This window comes from Aegilops tauschii, chromosome 4 (genome assembly GCF_002575655.3).
Source record: "Aegilops tauschii subsp. strangulata cultivar AL8/78 chromosome 4, Aet v6.0, whole genome shotgun sequence".
Classification (NCBI taxonomy): domain Eukaryota; kingdom Viridiplantae; phylum Streptophyta; class Magnoliopsida; order Poales; family Poaceae; genus Aegilops; species Aegilops tauschii.
In genome coordinates this window covers 522,773,312-522,795,076 of record NC_053038.3, presented here as the reverse complement: position 1 = coordinate 522,795,076, position 21,765 = coordinate 522,773,312, and the positions used below count along the sequence as shown (strand labels likewise).

Below are 21,765 nucleotides of genomic sequence, written 5' to 3'. Positions count from 1 at the left end.
GGCTTACTAGGGACATGGTGTTGTCTATGTATCCACACATGTATCTGAGTTTCCTATCAATACAATTCTAGCATGGGTAATAAACGATTATCATGAACAAGGAAATATAATAATAACCAATTTATTATTGCCTCTAGGGCATATTTCCAACTGTCTCCCACTTGCACTAGAGTCAATAATCTAGTTCACATCACCATGTGATTAACACTCACCGGTCACATCACCATGTGACCAACATCCAAAGAGTTTACTAGAGTCAACAATCTAGTTCACATCTCTATGTGATTAACTCTCAATGAGTTCTGATTTGATCATGTTATGCTTGTGAGAGAGGTTATTAGTCAACGGGTCTGAACCTTTCAGATCCGTGTGTGCTTTACGAATATCTATGTCATCTTGTGGATGCTACCACGCGCTATTTGGAGCCATTTCAAATGATTGCTCTACTATACGAATCCGGTTTACTACCCAGAGTCATCCGGATTAGTGTCAAAGTTCGCATCAACGTAACCCTTTACGACGAACTCCTTTTCACCTCCATCATCGAGAAAATTCCTTAGTCCACTACATACTAAGCATAAATTCGACCGCTGTCATGTGATCCATTCCCGGATCACTATTGTACCCCTTGACCAACTCATGGCAAGGCACACTTCATGTGCGGTACACAGCATAGCATACTGTAGAGCCTACGTCTGAAGCATAGGGGACAACCTTCGTCCTTTCTCTCTTTTCTGCTGTGGTCAGGTCTTGAGTCTTACTCAATACTCACACCTTGTAACACAGCCAAGAACTCCTTCTTTGCTGATCTTTTTTGAACTCTTTCAAAATCATGTCAAGGTGTGCGTTCTTTGAAAGTATCATCAGGCGTCTTGATCTATCTCTATAGATCTTGATGCCCTATATGTAAGCAGCTTTATCCAGGTCTTCGTTCGAAAAACTCCTTTCAAACAACCCTTTATGCTTTTCAGAAATTTTACATCATTTCGGATCAACAATATGTCATTCACATATACTTATCAGAAATGTTGCAGCGCTCCCACTCACTTTATTGTAAATACAAGTTTCTAACAAACTTTGTATAAACCCAAAAACTTTGATCACTTCATCAAAGTGTATATTCTGACTCCGAGATGCTTGCTCTAGTCCATGGAAGGATCGCTGGAGCTAGCATACCTTTTAGCATCCTTAGGATCGACAAAACCTTTCTGATTGTATCACATACAACCTTTCCTTACGAAAACTGGTAAGGAAACTTGTTTTGACATCCATCTGCCAGATTGCAGCTAATGCTAACATGATTCCGACGGACTTAAGCATCGCTACGGATGGGAAAATCTCATCGTAGTCAACTCCTTGAACTTGTGGAAATACTCTTTGCCACAAGTCGAGCTTCATAGACGGTAACATTACCGTCCACGTCCGTCTTCTTCTCAAAGATCCATTTATCTCGGATTTCATGGCTTCTAACCATTTGTCGGAATATGGGCCCACCATCGCTTCTCCATAGCTCGTAGGTTCAGTATTGTCCAACAACATGATATCCCAGACAGGATCACGTACCACTCTGAAGTAGCACGCATCCTCGTCGTCCTACGAGGTTTGGTGGTGACTTGATCCGAAGTTTCATGATCACTATCATAAGCTTCCACTTCAATTGGTATAGGTGCCACAGGAACAACTTCCTGTGCCCTGCTACACACTAGTTGAAGTGACGGTTCAATAACCTTATCAAGTCTCCACCATCCTCCCACTCAATTCTTTCGAGTGAAACTTTTCCTCGAGAAAGGACCTGTTTCTAGAAGCAATTACTTTTGCTTCCAGATCTGAAATAGGAGGTATACCCAACTGTTTTGGGTATTCTATGAAGACGCATTTATCCGCTTTGGGTTCGAGCTTATCAGCCTGAAACTTTTTCACATAAGCATCGCAGCCCCAAACTTTTAAGAAACGACAACTTAGGTTTCTCTAAACGGTGTCGTCTCAACGGAATTGCGTGGTGCCCCTTTTAAAGTGAATGCGATTGTCTCTAATGCCTAACCCATAAACGATAGTGGTAATTCGATAAGAGACATCATGGTATGCACCATATCCAATGGGGTGCAGTTATGATGTTCGGACACACCATTACACTATGGTGTTCCGGGCGGTATTAATTGTGAAACACTTTCCACAATGTCTTAATTGTGTGCCAAACTCGTAACTTAGATACTCATCTCTATGATCATATCACAGACATTTTATCCTCTTGTCACGACGATCTTCAACTTCACTCTGAAATTACTTGAACCTTTCAATAATTCAGACTTGTGTTTCATCAAGTAAATACACTCAGCATCCACTCAAATCATCTGTGAAGTAAGAACATAACGATATCCACTGCATGCCTCAGCACTCATTGGACTGCATACATCAAAATGTATTACTTCCAATAAGTTGCTTTCTTGTTCCATCTTACTGAAAACGAGGCCTTTCAGTCATCTTGCCCATGTGGTATGATTTGCATGTCTCAAGTGATTCAAAATCAAGCGAGTCCAAACGATCCATCTGCATGGAGTTTCTTCATGCATATATACCAATAGACATGGTTCGCATGTCTCAATCTTTTAAAAAACGACTGAGTCCAAATATCCATCTACATGGAGCTTCTTCATGCGTTCTATACCAATATGACTCAAATGTCAGTGCCACAAGTATGTGGAACTATCATTACTATTTTATATCTTTTGGCATGAACATGTGTATCACTACGATCGAGATTCATTTTAGGTGCAAGACCATTGAAGGTATTATTCAAATAAACAGAGTAACCATTATTCTCCTTAGATGAATAACCATATTGCGATAAACATAATCCAATCATGCTCAACGCAAACACCAAATCTCGATGGTAGAGGGAGCATGCGATGCTTGATCACATCAACCTTGGAAACACTTCCAACACATATCGTCATCTCACCTTTAGCTAGTCTCCGTTTATTCCGCAGCTTTTATTTCGAGTTACTAACACTTAGCAACCGAACCGGTATCTAATACCCTAGTGCTGCTAGGAGTACTAGTAAAGTACACATTCATATAACGTATATCCTATACTTCTGTCGACCTTGCCCGCCTTCTCATCTACCAAGTATCTAGGCTAGTACTGCTTCAGTGACCGTTCCCCTCATTACAGAAGCACTCAGTCTCGGGTTTGGGTTCAACCTTGGGATTCTTCACTAGAGCAGCAAACGATTTGCTGTTTCATGAAGTATCCCTTTTGCCTTTGCCCTTCTAGAAACCAGTGGTTTTACTAACCAGCAACAATTGATGCTCCTTCTTGATTTCTACTTTCGCGGTGTCAAACATCGCGAATAGCTCAAGGATCATCATAACTATCCCTGATATGTTATAGTTCATCACGAAGCTCTACTAGCTTGGTGGCAGTGATTATGGAGAACCATCACTATCTCATCTGGGAGATTAACTCCCACTCGATTCAAGCGATTGTGGTACTCAGACAATCTGAGCACATGCTCAACGATTGAGCTTTTCTCCCTTAGTTTGCAGGCTTAAGAAACTTGTCAGAGGTCTCATACCTCTTGACGTGGGCACTAGTCTGAAATCCCAATTTCAGTCTTCGGAACATCTCATATGTTCTGCGACGTTTCAAAACCGTCTTTGGTGCCACAATTCTAAACCGTTAGCAATACGCACTGAACTATCACGTAGTCATCAAAACGTGTATGTCAGATGTTTCGTAACATCTACAGACGACGCTGAGGTTCAGCACACCGAGCGGTGCATTAAGGACATAAGCCTTCTGTGCAGCAATGAGGACAATCCTCAGTTTACGGACCCAGTCCGCATAATTGCTACTACCAACTTTCAACTAAATTTTCTCTAGGAACATATCTTAAACAGTAGAACTAAAACGTATGACATAATTTGCAAAGACCTTTTTGACTATGTTCATGATAATGAAGTTCATCTAATTATTTAATGAACTCCCACTCAGATAGACATCCCTCTAGTCATCTAAGTGATACATGATCCGAGTCAAACTAGGCCGTGTCCGATCATCACGTGAGACGGACTAGTCATCATCGGTGAACATCTCCATGTTGATCGTATCTGCTATACGACTCATGTTCGACCTTTCGGTGTCTTGTGTTCCGAGGCCATGTCTGTACATGCTAGGCTCGTCAAGTCAACCTAAGTGTTTCGCATGTGTTCCGAGGCCATGTCTGTACATGCTAGGCTCGTCAACACCCGTTGTATTCGAACGTTAGAATCTATTACACCCGATCATCACGTGGTGCTTCGAAACAACGAACCTTCGCAACGGTGCACAGTTAGGGGGAACACGTCTCTTGAAATTTTAGTGAGGGATCATCTTATTTATGCTACCGTCATTCTAAGCAAATAAGATGCATAACATGATAAACATCACATGCAATCAAATAGTGACATGATATGGCCAATATCATTTTGCTCCTTTGATCTCCATCTTCGGGGCACCATGATCATCTTTGTCACCGGCATGACACCATGATCTCCATCATCATGATCTCCATCATTGTGTCTTCATCAAGTTGTCACGCCAACGATTACTTCTACTTCTATGGCTAACGCGCTTAGCAATAAAGTAAAGTAATTTACATGGCGTTAATCAATGACACGCAGGTCATACAAAAAATAAAGACAACTCCTATGGCTCCTGCCGGTTGTCATACTCATCGACATGCAAGTCGTGATTCCTATTACAAGAATATGATCAATCTCATACATCACATATATCATTCATCACATCTTCTGGCCATATCACATCACATAGCACATGCTGCAAAAACAAGTTAGACGTCCTCTAATTGTTGTTGCAAGTTTTTTTTCGTGGCTTGTATAGGTTTCTAGCAAGAACGTTTCTTACCTACGTAAAACCACAACGTGATATGCCAATTTCTATTTACCCTTCATAAGGACCCTTTTCATCGAATCCGTTCCGACTAAAGTGGGAGAGACAGACACCCGCTAGCCACCTTATGCAACTAGTGCATGTCAGTCGGTGGAACCTGTCTCACGTAAGCGTACGTGTAAGGTCGGTCCGGGCCGCTTCATCCCACAATGCCGCCGAAACAAGATAAGACTAGTAGCGGCAAGAAGAATTGGCAACATCTACGCCCACAACTACTTTGTGTTCTACTCGTGCATAGAAACTACGCATAGACCTAGCTCATGATGCCACTGTTGGGGAACGTAGCAGAAATTCAAAATTTTCTACGCATCACCAAGATCAATCTATGGAGTCATCCAGCAACGAGAGAGAGGAGTGCATCTACATACCCTTGTAGATCGCGAGCGGAAGCGTTCAAGAGAACGAGGTTGATGGAGTCGTACTCGTCGTGATCCAAATCACCGATGATCCTAGCGCCGAACGGACGGCACCTCCGCGTTCAACACACGTACGGAGCAGCGACGTCTCCTCCTTCTTGATCCAGCAAGGGGGAGGAGAGGTTGATGGAGATCCAGCAGCACGACGGCGTGGTGGTGGAAGTAGCGGGGATCCCGGTAGGGCTTCGCCAAGCACTAACGGGAGGGAGAGGTGTCACGGGAGGGAGAGGGAGGCGCCAGGGGCTAGGATATTGCTGCCCTCCCTCCCCCCCACTATATATAGGGCCAAGGGAGAGGGGGGCGCAGCCTTGGCCCTTCCTCCAAGGAAGGGTGCGGCCAGGGAGGAGTCCTTCCTCCCCAAGGCACCTCGGAGGTGCCTTCCCCCTTTAGGACTCTCCCTTTATCTTATCTCTTGGCGCATGGGACTCTTGGGGCTGGTTCCCTTGGCCCATATAGGCCAAGGCGCACCCCCCGCAGCCCATGTGGCCCCCCGGGGGCCGGTGGACCCCTTGGTGGACCCCCGGGCCCCTTTCGGCACTCCCGGTACAATACCGATAAAATGCAAAACTTTTCCGGCGACCAAAATAAGACTTCCCATATATAAATCTTTACCTCCGGACCATTCCGGAACTTCTCGTGACGTTCGGGATCTCATCCGGGACTCCGAACAACTTTCAGGTTACCGCATACTAATATCTCTACAACCCTAGCGTCACCGAACCTTAAGTGTGTAGACCCTACGGGTTCGGGAGACACGCAGACATGACCGAGACGACTCTCCGGTCAATAACCAACAGCGGGATCTGGATACCCATGTTGGCTCCCACATGCTCCTCGATGATCTCATCGGATGAACCACGATGTCGAGGATTCAATCAATCCCGTATACAATTCCCTTTGTCTATCGGTATGTTACTTGCCCGAGATTCGATCGTCGGTATCCTGATACCTTGTTCAATCTCGTTACCGGCAAGTCTCTTTACTCGTTCCGTAACACATCATCCTGTGATCAACTCCTTGGTCACATTGTGCACATTATGATGATGTCCTACCGAGTGGGCCCAGAGATACCTCTCCGTTTACACGGAGTGACAAATCCCAGTCTCGATTCGTGCCAACCCAACAGACACTTTCGGAGATACCTGTAGTGCACCTTTATAGCCACCTAGTTACGTTGTGACGTTTGGTACACCCAAAGCATTCCTACGGTATCCGGGAGTTGCACAATCTCATGGTCTAAGGAAATGATACTTGACATTAGAAAAGCTCTTAGCAAACGAACTACACGATCTTGTGCTAGGCTTAGGATTGGGTCTTGTCCATCACATCATTCTCCTAATGATGTGATCCCGTTATCAACGACATCCAATGTCCATGGTCAGGAAACCATAACCATCTATTGATCAACGAGCTAGTCAACTAGAGGCTTACTAGGGACATGGTGTTGTCTATGTATCCACACATGTATCTGAGTTTCCTATCAATAAAATTCTAGCATGTATAATAAACGATTATCATGAACAAGGAAATATAATAATAACCAATTTATTATTGCCTCTAGGGCATATTTCCAACAGTACTTACAAAAACAATGCAGAGCTAAAAAAATCATTGGCATTGGATATATTCTACACTAATGTAACCATTCATACAGATCAGATAATTTGGAGCGAACAATTGATAAGCAAGCTATCATGCATACTGCTGTCACATAATGAACATGGTATGTATGCAAGTACAGTGATACAGGACAACAGGTACTAACAAGAGCAAAGCAGCGGGCAGCATATTTGCGATATCCTGTCGTTCTTTTCAAACCGGAATTCTTCTTCGAGCAGATTTCCTGCAAAAAAGATCCGTAAGGCACATGCGGAAAAGTAGAAGTTCAAATTGTCATTTGATTTCATAGACAGTACCTCATCCTGGGAACGAGACCAGTGCATAACAAGGTTTTTCCATTCAATGTTTTCTAAATTTAGCACAGGAGACTTCACCGGAAATTCGTTTATAGACTTGCCATCAAAGTGTGATTTCCTCAGGTAACACCGATACTGCTGCAATGCTTCCTTGAAAAGCACAAGCAAGCTTTGCTCGTCATGACTATCCAGATTGACCCTCACCTAGTTACAACAATGTAATGTAAATCATTGATGTGTTCGATCAGCAGAAAACAGAAAAATAATAACCATGAATAATAGCACTTACACGTAAGTTGGACAGGAAGATGTGAAAATGGTGTTTGTCTTCACTATAATCTTCCCATGATGGGAATATATGCACGTAGTCTCTAACAACATTGGAAGCATTGTCTTTTAAACTGGGAATAAATGGAATGGGGTTCCAATCTGCAGGAATTGGCCGTCTCTGCAGTTGGGATAGGTCTTCGGCCGGTGGACTTGCTGTACTTTTTGCTGGAGTGGGATTTTTCTGTGGTACAGCTGGTGCTATGGCAAATGAAATCGGTATACCTTTTGCTGGAGTGCAGGTCCTGTGTGGTGGGGCTAGTGGTGTGGCCAGTGAAGTATGGGTACAGTCTGCTGGAGTCGGGCCTACGTTTAGTGTCACTGGTTGTACAGCCAATATAAGTGGGGCGATGTCTGATTTCTCCGGCACCACCACGTTTTTCAAGGACTTTGCTGGTGCTCCTTCAGGTTCGGCAATCACCCTCTTCCTTTTTGATGTCTGATGCACAAGAACAGCATTTGAGTGGAAAAACATGGTATGATGACAGATGGAATATGTATTGATAATGGATGGGCATGGCATCTCGAGTTATATCATGAGTAAACTAAGCAGATGGCGGTGCAATGAAGTAGAAGAAATGTAAGACAACATATGCAAGATACGTGCAATCAATAAAACCTTGCCAAATTAGAACAGGCACCTTGATGGGTGAACAGCACATGCCATCTGCCTTTGACTCCTCGAGGTTAGAATAGTCATTAGGATGATATTCTGAACAAGAATCAACAGGTGGGGAGCGTATGAGTTTCATTGCTTTCAGAATGACACTCAATGCCTTGGTGCTAATTTTGTAAGTCATTGCAGTGTTCCACAATATTCTTCTGATGCGCGGATTCTGATATTCACTGTAATTGCGTATAATATTTGAGAACCATGAAAACATAAATAGTTGTGAGATTATCTTTGTAATACAGATGATATTCTAATATAGGGGCGCCCCTGTAAACACTTGTGTGCTATTACTCGATTCTGATGAGAGAGCTCATGTGTGCTGTAATATGATGCATGCATTTATATAATCTGGCACAAGTACACACAAAAATAGGCTCCAGAAGTAAGGATAGCTGGCAGATGATAGGTTCATAATATACTATATAGAGAGTTTATTGCCAAACCATGATAACAAGACCACACAACAACTAGGCAAATCATAGTGTACATAACAGGGGTACACCATAACCACGATATATAAATCGGGAAAGTGGAACTGGCTTGAAAATACGGTGTTGTATTGCCGCTAGTAATTGAAAGCCTATCGATCACGTACAGGTCATCTCTATCAGCTGTTGACTGTAGATGTCCCTGCGCCCCTTCCTGACAAGGAACATACTGTACGTACTAAATACAGAATAAACAAAGAGGAACATGTTAAAGAACAGAAGAGGAAGCATATTCTTGAGGTTCCGCTTCATTGCATACGATGTTGGTTGCCCACTCATGATGAATCACAACGCCCAAAGAAATGCAATTCCATGCTGTCTCTCTATATGTGGCAATTTTGAACAAGAGTCATTAGGATCATATCTGAACAAGAATTAACAGGTGGGGGGCGTATGAGTTTCATTTCATCCAGAATGGCACTCAATGCCTTGGTGCCAATTTTGTAAGTCATTGCAGTGTTTAGCTTCAAGAGTGGACTACTGCTAGTGCGACACAAAGCAGCTACACAGATCATAGTATAGATATAACGGGGAAAACCATAAGCATCAGAGTAAAATCAGCAAAGTGGAACTTGCTGAAATATATGTGCTAGTATTGCCGGTACGGCTAGAAAGGCTTCGGATACCAGCTCTCTTCAAGTGAAGGTGCGGTACTGTTAATATCAGTGTTACTCTCAAAGGCGACATAGCTCCCCGCATTTCCGATTCAAGTGGGCAGGCCACTACAAATCCTATTCCTATGTTTACAAGATCCTACGAATCAAAGAGACTCAAAGTGTCCATCACAACCAACCGTATAGACCTCTACACTGCAAATGTCCCTGCTCATCTTCAGTACAAGGAACATAATGTACTACTATCATACTCCCTCCGTTCCAAAATATAAGTCTTGGTAGAGATTTCCACTATGGATCACATACAGATGTATCCAGATACATTTTAGAGTGTAGATTCACTCATTTTGCTCCATATGTAGTCCATGGTGGAATCTATACAAAGACTTGTATTTAGGAATGGAGAGAGTACATATTAAAGAAGAACGGAAGAGGAACATGGTAAAGAAGAGCAAACAGATTTTGGATAATAAAATGTTGGTTGCACAGTGCCCACACATGATGAACCAGACACATTAAGAATGCAACTCCCAGCTGTCTCTTGACCATTTCAGGCGGTTGGATGAAGATCCTACGTCTCCTAACCCATCTTCTTCCTCGTCTCTGATTCTTCCCATACAGAACACCGCACGGGCTGCCGGCCGGACCACCGGCCCCCGCCGCCTGTGTTCCTCCGCCAACCCCACCCCCCACCCCCGCCCCAACCCCCACCCGCGTCGAGTTTTCTTCGTTCGGCGAGGCCCCACAACCACCCGAGCCCCTTCGTTCGCACCGGCGAACTCCGGCGAGCTCTGAAAAATCGACTGACCCAATTTTGAAATTTAGTCTACTTTGATTTAACTAGTGTGGAATATAAAAGGGGAAAACCATAAGCATTGGGAGTATAGTGTGGAGCGTGCCATCGCGGATCTGAAGGTGCAAACCGGACAAAGGCAACTTCACAACCAAGACAAGAAATTAGAGTAAAGTGGTGGCGATCTATTTTCTTGTTATCCGTGGCACTAGTCATGAAGAGTCGCCCCACGTTGAATGATGGTAGCGATGGCTTTGCGGGTATAGGTTCCTTGGGCTTGACAGGCAACCGATCAGGGAGAAAGAACACCTCGAAGTGGAGAGACGCGACGGGGTCAAACACGAGGTATGCCGGCGAGCCAACACCCCACCCAGACTCCATGCCCCCTGGTGCCGGAACCTGCGCGGACCGCCGCGTCGCCGGGTTGTAGACGAAGCACGTGCCATCGTCGGACACGCAGAGGAGAAGGCTGCTGCAGTGATTGATGATGATGCATGAGGACAGCGAGGACGGCGCCGAGGCGAGACGGGTGTCGATGCCGCCGTCGGAAGGCATCCCTCGGGAGAAGAAACATGTGTCGTCCCAACGTCCGCTGCCCGTGTAGTTGATGAATATGCCACGCGGCGCGCCCGGCAGGAGGCGCGAGAGGACCAGCCCGTGGCCGTCGATTGCGGCGCGCCAGTCCTTGCAGACGCGCCTGCATGCGGCGAGGCGCTCTGCCGGGACGCGGCGGAGGACGTCGGCGAGCAGCTCGTCGGGCAGCTCCACGGATGGATGGATGGATCGATTGATGTACGCGACGTGCCGGCCGGGTACGTGTGTTGTTCGGTTTGGCCAACAAGCGGAAGATAAAGGCGGTGGCGTGGGGTGGCAGAGTTGGATCCAAATGCGTTTTGAATTGAACTCGTTGGCAGCCCAACTTGCGTTCCAAGGAAACAATGTGTGGGCCTAGAAAAGGCCCGTTCCGTAGAAGCCCAATTGGCCCAGCCCGCCACCATCCCTTCTTCCTCGGGATGGGGAGCGTTCGAGTCAAGTCGAGTCGGGGATGAAGTTTCCAGTTGGTGTGTTCAAAATTCTGCACCGATCGAGGCTCATGAAATGCGTGTGCGCCTCACTCGATTTGGGATTTGTCCCCTGGTTGACGAGGAACTGCTTACCGATTTCTGGTGTCTGATTCGAGTTTTACTTTCCGCGTTTGTGCAGAACGACGACGACGACGACACCGGGAGCCAGGGGAGCGGCGGCGGAGGCTGAGGTCGTGGGCTCGGAGGAGCACGTCCAGCGCATCCTCCTCGCCATCGGCAACTTCTTCACCCACAAGGTCACCCTCTCCTCCTCCATCGAATCCGTCTTAGGCCTAGTTCTTTTGTTAGAATCTGGGGATTCTTCCAGAATCCGACCCCTACCCAGCTAGGATTCTATCTAGTTAGGGTCCCATTTGTTTTACAATTCTATCTAGTTAGGGTCTAATTAAATATGATTGTAAAATAAATGGGCTCAAATATTCTGGGAGAAGCTGGGTAGGGGTTGGATTATGGGAGAATCCCCAGATTTGACAAAAGAACTGAGCCTTGATCTCACCTGCTTCCATCAGCTACCTGCATGTTCCACGACATCCAACAGCCCAGCATCACGAGCAGCTCCATGTTTCTTCTTATGCTTTCTACACCTCTCCGAACTTATCAGCACAGCAGCATTAACAAGTCCAGCTTGATGTACTGGTAATACATATTGTATGTTCTTATGAATCTGCCTGCCACCACTAGTTGAGTTGCCACTTACCACTGAATCATCTATCTGAACATGAATGCCTTGCACTTATTTTGAATGTTATCAAACGCCCTGCACTTCTCATTGTGCACATGTTTTTACCTAAATAAAATGTATGATCAGCAGCACACAGGAATGATCAGCAGAATACTAGCATACATATCCTTCCTAGATGTGACAGTAGTGCATATACATCATCTTATACTACTGCAAATACTAGCTAGAGCTGTGTGTGGGGAGCATCATCTGCGCTCGCTCTTCTAGAACTAGAAGCACGGGACGTCGTGCAGCGGGTGCCCCTTGAGGTTCCTCTCCATCACCCTCCTGGCCAGGGACACCTGCTTGCCCACCGCAAACACAAAAGCCTTGCCGTCGCCCGATGCGCCGCGGGCTGTCCTGCCGACCCTGCGCACGTACTCGCTCGGGTCGCGGGGGTAGTCAAAGAGCACCACGTGGTTCACGTTCGTGAAGTCGATCCCTCGTGAAGCTCTGCCACCATCAGATAAATGATACACATTCAGTCCAGCGGTTCAGTGAAAGGAATGGCTTCGAAACCAGAAACCAGATAAAGCAGAAATGTTGTTCAGTTGATCCACACCTGTCTGTGCACACGAGGAACATCGAGTCGGTAGTCTGTTTCTTCAGGAACTCCTTCATGTTTGCGATGCGTTTCGCCTGGTCCAATGCAGCATGGAACGGTAGGACCTTGATCTGTGACGCTTTCCTGTCCAGCCGTGTCAGCACATTCTCAACCTTTCTACATGTCTCAATCTGGGAACATAAAGCATGTGACTAGTTGTCAGACAGTGGGACTTTCTTATGTCTTTTTTTTTGAGGAAGTTATGTTTGGTATTGATGAATGATGATATCCAGAGATACAAGGGAGAGGAACTAATACCTTATTGCAGAAAACGATTGTTTTACGAACTGGAGATTCCTCAATAATCTTTAGAAGTGCTGTTCTCTTGTTGGAAAAGGCTGTTTCAGGATTCTTTTCATCATTGTCATTTCCACTGCAGTCCACAAGAATCTGTAGTGTAACAGTACAAAGGTAAAATGTAATCACTCTAGGAGAACAATACCACATGATACCAATACTATTGTTTTACGCAAAAAATTCTGAAGTTGTAAACAATGTCAGTAGTAACAGAGAGACAAGTCACTTCAGGAGTATTTCCTAGAAGTGTTTTCAGACAGTATATGTATAGCATAGTAAAAGGTTACAGAAACTAAGAAGGTGAACAATGACCCACCTCTTCAAGACGGGCGCTTGTCCGGTGGACACTAGGTCCCATGAGCACCTCACAGTCAGGAAATGTTTCAACAACCTTGTTATATATATCAAGAGGAAGAGTTGCAGTGACAAAAAGATATTGTGTGGTCACTGGTGCCACAGTAATCAACTGATGAAGCACTTGTTCAAAGCCTTCTTCACTAAATAAAATATCCACTTCATCGAACACGGCACTGCAATTAGGGGGATCAACATATTAACTTAGGTCTTAGGCTTATCTAGTGCATCCACTTATTTATCTCTCTGCTCAATTTTTAAAAAATGACTGGAAAAAAGAGCAGCCATGTATACCATCTGAGGTTATTTAGCTGCACAAAGCCTTCCTGAAGCAGATACAGGAACCGGCCAGGTGTTGCTATAAGTACATCTAGCTCTTGATCAAGGCTTTCCAGCTGCGTCTTCTGTCGAAATCCACCGGTCGCAACCATAGACCTGAAGGGAACCCCAGATTTCGATATTGAACGGCAATTCTGAAGGACCTGTATTTAGGGAAATGACTCAATGGGTTATTCCTCAAATTCATACTAGAACTATCATAAAGCCTCAGCACATCACATTCAGCAAGTAGTATAGCATACCTGAGAAGAAAGTTCAGCAGTAGGTGTCAATATTATGACTCGTGGGTTCCTGGGAGATGGTTTGTGGATCCCCATAGCTTCTTCCTTCCTTAAATTTTGAACTATAGGGCAAAGATATGCTAATGTCTTGCCAGACCCACTTTGATCAGCAATAATGCAACTCCTCCCCTCCAAGACAGGTCCATATGCCATTGCCTAAGACGGTTTTGCGGGACAGTTCAGGAAAGCACGTTTAGCATATATGAACATAACTCATGTGTGCATAGGTGTAAGAATTCAGTAATTATGAATGGACCGAGATACTGACTATTGAGTCTTGTAATGGTGACCAATTGATATGCAACATTCATGGACACTAAGCTAACAATTGGATATATTTTTCGGCCCAGTAAACCAAAAGAGAAAGAAAGAAAAATGTGTTTACCTGAATGTGTGATGGTTGAGGAAACCCAAAGGTTCTCAATGCACCAAGAATCTCATCGCCGCAGCCAATCTCCTTAAAAGATCTGCGACTGAAAAATCCACTATCCAAAGGGACCTTCTGCTTCCGATCCTCCCTTCTATAAGACGTAACATCGGCAACTTTACCCCAAACTTTGGGGCCAGAAGCAGGCTCTTCATCAGAAAAATCTGAATCATCGTCGCCTTTGTATTGCCTCAGGACAGAATTCAGAGAACGCACGGCCCTGCTCCTCTCATCCCTAGAGTCACCATTCGGCTTTGCGCGGCGCGCTGGGTCCGAGACAAACTTCCTTCTTCCATAATTGCTTCCCTCTTCATCAGAATCAGCAGAAGATGGCTCGTTACGCCGGGCGATGCTTGTTCGGCCAGAAGTGCCCTCCCTCTTGAGCTGGGCTGCTGATCTCCTAGCTAAAGCTTGCACTTTCTGCGCCTTCAGTCTTCCGAAGCTCCCGACACCTGCAGTAGTCCCCCCATTTGCTGCACCTGTAGTGTAAAAAGTTCCCCATTTTCTTCAGAAAATACAACACATTTCACTCGAGCACTACAATTTTCATGAGATTTCAGATAAATTTAACCCGGCCATGAACATTTTTGCTAAAATCCGCGTAAAAGATTTGAAATTGCCAAATGGACGTCCACTGTTCGGCCGAACCTTTGGAGGCGGAGCGGTCGGCGGTGACCCGGGAGAGGACCGCCGGGGACGGCACGCCGGGCTCCTCGCCGTCGTCGACGCCGCCCCACACGATGACGCTCTTCCCGGTGCTCCGGTCCACGAGCCGGTACGCTCCGGGGGTGTCCATGGCCACCCGCTCGTACTCGCGGCCGCCGTCCTCCCCATCCGCCGTGGCGGAGGACGCCCAGCTCCGCCGCGCGCCGCCGCAGGAGAACGAGACGGAGCACCGAAGGGATACGGCCGGACGGCCGAGGAGGAGCGGCAGCGCGCGCGCCTGTGCCCCCGCCACGTCCATCGCCGGCGAGAGAGCGAGAGAGCGAGCTTGGTGAGGTGATGCGACTGAGTGAGCCTCCTCCTCCTATCCGAAGAAGAAGAGGGAGATATCGTTGCTTCGTGGGCCGTGATTTTGCCTGGAAATGGGCTTCGTGGGCCGTAGTGTCCGGGCCTGGAAAACGGGCTTCGTGGGCTGGGCCGCCAGGTAGCTGACGAGCTGCCGTTTTTATTCACGCGGGGTCGCGTGCTTAGGGTATCGTTTCATTTTTCCCTCGCGAATGGAGTTCCCATCGGCGCGCCGCATCAGGCGCTCGGCGCCGCCGCCGGATGGAGCAGGCTCCGGTGGTGGCCCGGACGGAGGCGACCGCATCAGCGCGCTCCCGGAGGACATGCTCCTCCAGATCCTCGGGCGGCTGGGCTGCTCCCGCGCCGCCGCGCGCACCAGCGTCCTCGCGCGCCGGTGGCGCGGCCTCTGGGCGCGCCTCCCCGCGCTCACCTTCCGCGACGTCCCGGCCGAGGCGGTCAAGAAGGCGCTCGCCCGCGTCCGTCCGCATCCGGGCGTGTCCGTCCTCGACATCCGTCTCGCGAGGAGCGCGCTGCGCGAGGCGGCCAAGCGCGACGACGCCCAGGCCAAGTCGCTGCTGCTCGCCGCCAGGCGGATCTCGCCCAAGGACGTCGTCTTCTTCCTCCCCCGGTCTTACATAGTGAAGCCGGGCCGGCGCGTCGAGATCGCCGTGCCCCGCTTCCTCCGCACCACCTCCATCGAGCTGGACGCCCATTTGCTCCGCGTCAAGCTGCCGGACGCCGAGCTCCCCGCGCTGGAGAGGCTGTCTCTCTCTGGCAACATCGTCGACCTTGCGGCCTTTCTCAACCGCTGCCCGCGGTTGCGCTTGCTGAGCGTCACCTACCGTGACCTCGAGCCAAGCTTGCTCGAAGCGGCCCTGGTGGCGCTCAAGGTTCCTTTGGGGCTTGGCCTTATTGTGTTCCTCCTTGGCATCGAGTTCGGCCAGAGTCATGAGAACTATGATGTGGAAGACGCTCAATTTGCATCCATTCTCCACGCGGCGTCGAGGCTCTCTCCGCGGGAGCTTGTCTTCATTACCGACTTCGACAGATGCCTTCGTGCCGACCTGCCATGCTTCCCTAATGCCACATCGATTACGATGACGGTGCGGTCCGTCTATTTCACACGGCAAATGTCGAATGACCAGTTCTCGGCACTTGAGAGGTTGTCTCTCATGGGTTGCACCGTCCGTGACGTTTCCACCATGGTCTACCAATGCCCATGCCTGCGTGTGCTTAAGATGAATGCAGATACGTCTACACGTGATATTACAGTGCACTCTCTGTCGCTGCAAGAGTTGGAGCTTGTTGCCCACGAAACACAATGTGAGGGCATCAACATCACGACTCCGATACTTGAGCAACTGAAGCTTGATCTTTGTGCAAGCTCGGACCTCAGCGTGTCTGTCTCGGCGCCAATTTTGGAGAAGGTCTCATGGAGGTTTGCATATTCAACGTTGGCTTATATCTTTGGGTTATGGTTTCTTCAAAAACTGGAGGTGGACACGATAGAGGATTACAAATACAAAGATGGGGAGCTCATCAATGAAGGCGAAGATGCATGTTCACAGCCCCATCGTGTTCATGTCGTATCTTTGCACATATTTGCTCATGTATGTCTCTTTTTTAACCTATTTTTCACTTGTTTAGCTATTTTCGAAGTATAGGACAATGCCCATGCGTTGCAACGAGATATAAATATTTCAGACGTTAGCTTGTGATTTACCTGCCCATATTAATTCAGTTGTGTAAATAAATGTTTATCGAATTCTGTCAGTGATTTACCTTATATATAGTCTGAAAATGAAGTTTGATAAGTAAATTAAGGTGAAATTGGTTTATAAGACCATGTAAATTATGGTGATTGATTAGCATACGGGGAAGGTGTGGACAACGGGTGTGCTGGGACAAAAAACCGACTGAACAAAATAGATCGGTGGAGGGACGTGATGGGAGGGTAGAACCGGTTGATGAAGTGTCTTGCCAGCAGGAAAAGGAAAGCTACTGTTTTCTTTAAAGAGTAGAGATTTGGAATTATTATTTTTCTCGGACATTTCATCCGTGAGATACTTTTTAAGATTTATGCATTTGGTGGATAGAATGTCTTATATTTTGTGCCAACTTTGATTAGAAGTGAGAGGTGGAGCGATGGATAGAGCATGCCCTTTTCAAGTGCATTGCTGGAGTGTGTGTGCGCGTGGGCGGGTGCGGTAGTGTGTGGGTGCATTGGTGGACTGTGTGTCTGTGTATCAACACATGTGTTTCTGAGTGATAGAGAGTGGAGATAGAGGGAAAGAGATGGGTGGGCCTGCATATTATGTGTCAAATATGTGTGTGCAAGAGAGACTGAGTAATGCAACTTAATTTGCTTTTTTCTTTTCTTATTAGTTGGTTGACTTGTACATAGAGTTATGCCCTACAAAAAATATAGTCGCGAAGCAACTGTTTTCGTAAAATATTGTCCAAAACATAATACAAACTAAAGTTATTGTTCTTTTGAAAGTTGTAGTATTTATATTAGTTCTTGTATGTTTAAGGAATATTGTAAGTTTTGTGCATAGTGTGTGCAACTTTCATAAACTAGGCTTCTTTGTTTAGTTTGTGTCATGTATATTACTCCCCCCGTTCCTTTATATAAGGTGTATTATTTTCGGTATGGTGACCAAGACACCTAATTATAGATAAGTTAGGACGAAATTACCCTAGGCAAATTTGTTGGCTAATGGTAAGTAAATCAGCTAGTCCAGGAAAGTAAGAGATACATGCAATCGACAGAGAGATAGTTTCCTTCTTTTTCAACAAGGAGAGATAAAGACAACCGAGAGAGAAATACTTTCCTTTTTCTAGAGGGCTAACAAGGGAATTATGAGAAAATAGAAAAAATGCACTTTACATTCTGAAATTTTATCAAAAAACTAATACACCTTATATAAAGGAACGGAGGGAGTATATGCTATACACTTATTTTTTATCTAATCCAAAAAATATATCTTTTGTACATTTTTTTTTGTTATCACGTTTGCTAGGTTTTAATTGCATGTTTTCCTAGCATTTGTTTGATTTTTTGTATGTTGATTGGTCCTTATGATTTGACACTCATACACGATTGCTTTTGCTAAGCACATTGTTGTTCCTTTGTGCCTCATTTCAGAGAGTGATATTTAATGTATCTCAATGGTTCATCTCCAACATAATTGCCTCTACTTTATCCATGCCAATGTGTAAATTTATAGTAATAGTGACTGAATATAGAATGCAGAAAGTTTTGCGTAATTTAGTGTAATTTTTATTTTAGAGAAATTTTCTTACTAACAAGATTTTTCATGGTAACTTTACTCTTATATTTCTTTCTCGTGTAGAACCATTTTTTCTTTTTCCTTAAAAAACATGTTTTAGTTTTATCCATAAATTTATATTTTTATTCTTTCTGAGAAACACTGCTACATTACCGAAGGAATTGGGGTACACTAGATAGAGTATATTTCTACCGATGTTGCATATACATTTCAAAAACTATTTTTAATGATTCTCCAACTTTAGGAAACTCATTTCTCATCCCAGATAATTTTCTTGGTCACTAGATTTTTTGAGATGTCTACATATTTGTGAGTAAGAGTAGCTATATTACTGATGTGATGCACGAGTCATTGTAGTGATTGACAATGACTTTTTTTGTTTAGCTATACAAAGGAAAATTGGAGTACTTTGTACTTGTTCTTACATGCTCTGGTATAGTGCAAGATCCTTGTAGTGTGTGTGCAAATCTTGATTTTTTTTTTGCATTTATCTTCCATAGTCTTCCAATCTTTTTATTTTATTTTCAGTCAAGGTAATACTACTTGTTTTGTTCAGCTGATTTTCCTTGTCTATTAGATTATTTTAGATGTTTGCATGTTTGTGAGTACAAGTAGCAATACAATTGATGTGATGCATGAGTCATCTTAGTTGCGTAGAACATTTTTTCCTACTTAAGTTGTAACGATGAAAAATGCATTATTTATACTACTTCTTACATGTTATGTACCAAGTGTATGCAAGTCTATGTAATGTGTGTGCAAATCTTAATTTTTTTGGCAATATTCTTCTTCCTTGGTCTTGTTTTTTTTCTTCCAATAAAGGTAATACTATCCATGAACTATATCTGCCATAATAACTTTGTTCGGTTGATTACCCCTTTTTAGGGAATTTTGTTGCTTTTTTCCATCATAGTTATGTCACCAAGTTCTCTCTCTCTCTCTCTCTCTCTCTCTCTCTCTGTGTGTGTGTGTGTGTGTGTTGTAACAATCCAACTGATGTGATGCACATGTCAACATAGTTACATAGAACAAATTTTCTACTTTTTGGATGAATATTGTAGAACTTTATACTTGTTTTGACATGTTATGGCTTAGTGCAAGTTTTTTGTAATGTGTGTAATGATCTTGATTTTGAGAATTTTTTATCTCGCGTATCCTTTTAGTTAATTTTATTTTATTTTCAATATCGGTAATACACCACAATGAATTATATCTGCCATAATAAGAATATTTTTTCTTGCTTTTCCCTTTATTAGTTTCTTTTCCTATCATAGTTAAAGAGCCCTTTTTGTGCATGCTAGTCCTTTCAGACGAAAAGATTTGTAGTAGGCTCACAAATAGGCCTGGATCATTATGCAAGTCATGTTATGGATGAAGAACACAATTGCTTAGGAACAATATAGATGCTAATAAAAAAATACGAATGTGTAAAGTTCCGGTGACTTGCATATAGACAGCCCCAATTTTCAACCTACTGGATTTTCTTAGTGAACTAATTCTAAGAATGTTATGATATACACAAGGCCAAATAATTTATTCTTTTGCAGAAGGATATGGGTACAAAACTAAACCTTAAGCGGGAGATAGACAAAATTCCAGTTACCAACTTTACAGTCTTGGAGCTACATCTGCATGCAAAGAGGCATGCTATAGCAGCATTTGTGTTCCATCTTCTTAGCATGCATCAAATTCAAACTACTACACAAAGGCTTAAGCTTGTCCTATCGAGGTGGCCTGAGGTAATTATCCATGTTGCTTATATGTATATCTTACAATCATACCATTTCTTTAATATATTGTAATGTTTTTCATGTCCTAGATGTCAAAGTGTCTTAAAAAGTGTCCTTGCAATGAGCCCATGAACTGGAGGAACCAAATTATCTCCTTGAATCATCTTGAAGAAGTAGAAATTAAAAACTTTAGAGGAGGGGATCATGAGATTGATTTCGTGACACAGATGTTTAGTTGGGCGCCAAATATTAAAAGAATGCCCATCAGCCTGACATCAGAGATTAAACCAACTGACATTGGAGGTTGCGCCATGAGTGTCTACAATATATGTTTGGGCCATCCTTCTGTGAACTCATTTGTTTATCTTAGCTCTGGTGAACGGGTACCATGCTCCTCGATGGAAGGTGATAGTGATAGAGTGGTTATCGGGCATGATTAGAATCATGCGGGCTTTGTTTGTTTCCAAAAAAGAAACACTCATATGTGAAACGAGAATCTTTTCCATGATGGGGATACAAGTTGTGTACTGGGTCTCATCTCATGCTTAATGTGGAACCTATTATCTGTAATACTCCATTGAATGTTTTTGTATGATAGACGCAACTGTTTGCTTGATCTTTACTTAGTCCCGTCTCCTTATTCGTGTTTTGAACCTATTGTCTTTTGAAATTATATATAGTTCCTTAGTGCCTTTCATATTTTGTAAATAATCAGGATGGTTGTGATGTATCATCGAACCTATTGGGTTTTGGTCATTATTGACAAAGCAATTGAGAGGACTAACATCTTATCAAGTTTATTTCATGTATTTAGTCCTTAGTTTTTAGCAGAAACATCAATGATGACCCCAACCTCCATATTTTTCAATAGTTTTCCTGCCTCAAGGACTTATCATGTAATTTATAAGTTCTTTGGTTAATCCAATATTCACACTGAGTGTAGGACAATCGTAAAATCAAGATGGGGAAAAATGAAAGATCTTTGGTTGACCAAGGTAAGATCCTAAACCAAATTCTTGATGTATGCCACTCAGGCATTTCAACTCCTTTCTTTCTCATTGTACCACTTCATCGTAGTGTTCTGCCGAGTTCTATCGAGCCTAAGAGGATTGATTTAGTCATGGTGATCAAACCATGTTTTCTATGTCACTAGAATTTCTTAGATGTATTTTCTTCAACAGGCAAGCTATTTTTCATTTCATACCATATGTTTGCTCTGAACCTTCGAGCATAACATTTTCACCGGCACTTCCGAGACCTTCTAGGTTTCCTTCTACACTAGAGTCTCAGCATCGTCGGGTATTTCCATGCTGATCTTTTCGGCACCTCATGTAAAGCATGTGCATTGTAGCTTCATTCAATGAAGCTCAGATTTTGCATACATCAACATCCACCCATATCATGCATGTCCACAAAATTTGAGCCCCACCCACCTACCACAACTTCCT

At 44.4% G+C, this 21,765-nt stretch overlaps 2 protein-coding genes across 2 annotated transcripts; one reads left to right on the top strand and one right to left on the bottom strand.

Annotated features, from left to right (window-relative positions):
- Nucleotides 1–11,972: 11,972 nt before the first annotated feature.
- On the bottom strand, nucleotides 11,973–15,308 carry LOC109766595 (DEAD-box ATP-dependent RNA helicase 50). The gene is made up of 8 exons (XM_020325373.4): nucleotides 14,935–15,308; nucleotides 14,245–14,765; nucleotides 13,821–14,015; nucleotides 13,534–13,721; nucleotides 13,202–13,415; nucleotides 12,847–12,978; nucleotides 12,547–12,719; nucleotides 11,973–12,437 (listed from the first exon to the last, which is right to left on the bottom strand). Exons 1-8 carry the CDS (start codon nucleotides 15,248–15,250, stop codon nucleotides 12,215–12,217), a joined length of 1,962 nt encoding a protein of 653 aa, XP_020180962.1. The 5' UTR covers nucleotides 15,251–15,308; the 3' UTR covers nucleotides 11,973–12,214.
- A 198-nt stretch (nucleotides 15,309–15,506) lies between these two features.
- Nucleotides 15,507–20,757, top strand: LOC123493569 (uncharacterized). Its single transcript, XM_045227280.2, has 3 exons — nucleotides 15,507–16,904; nucleotides 20,135–20,326; nucleotides 20,407–20,757. The coding sequence occupies exons 1-3, from the start codon at nucleotides 15,507–15,509 to the stop codon at nucleotides 20,755–20,757; spliced, it is 1,941 nt and encodes a 646-aa protein (XP_045083215.2).
- Nucleotides 20,758–21,765: the final 1,008 nt, after the last annotated feature.

Bases quoted from the DNA above. Each gene is read 5' to 3' on its own strand.
- LOC109766595 (XM_020325373.4), bottom strand. From the start codon at position 15,250: ATGGACGTGGCGGGGGCACAGGCGCGCGCGCTGCCGCTCCTCCTCGGC. The intron at 13,416-13,533 runs GTATACATGGCT...CCCTAATTGCAG, and splicing joins CAGCTAAATAACCTCAGATG to TGCCGTGTTCGATGAAGTGG. The intron at 12,979-13,201 runs GTGGGTCATTGT...GTTACACTACAG, and splicing joins CAAGCGCCCGTCTTGAAGAG to ATTCTTGTGGACTGCAGTGG.
- LOC123493569 (XM_045227280.2), top strand. From the start codon at position 15,507: ATGGAGTTCCCATCGGCGCGCCGCATCAGGCGCTCGGCGCCGCCGCCG. The intron at 16,905-20,134 runs GTATGTCTCTTT...ATTCTTTTGCAG, and splicing joins CTTTGCACATATTTGCTCAT to AAGGATATGGGTACAAAACT. The intron at 20,327-20,406 runs GTAATTATCCAT...TTCATGTCCTAG, and splicing joins TCCTATCGAGGTGGCCTGAG to ATGTCAAAGTGTCTTAAAAA.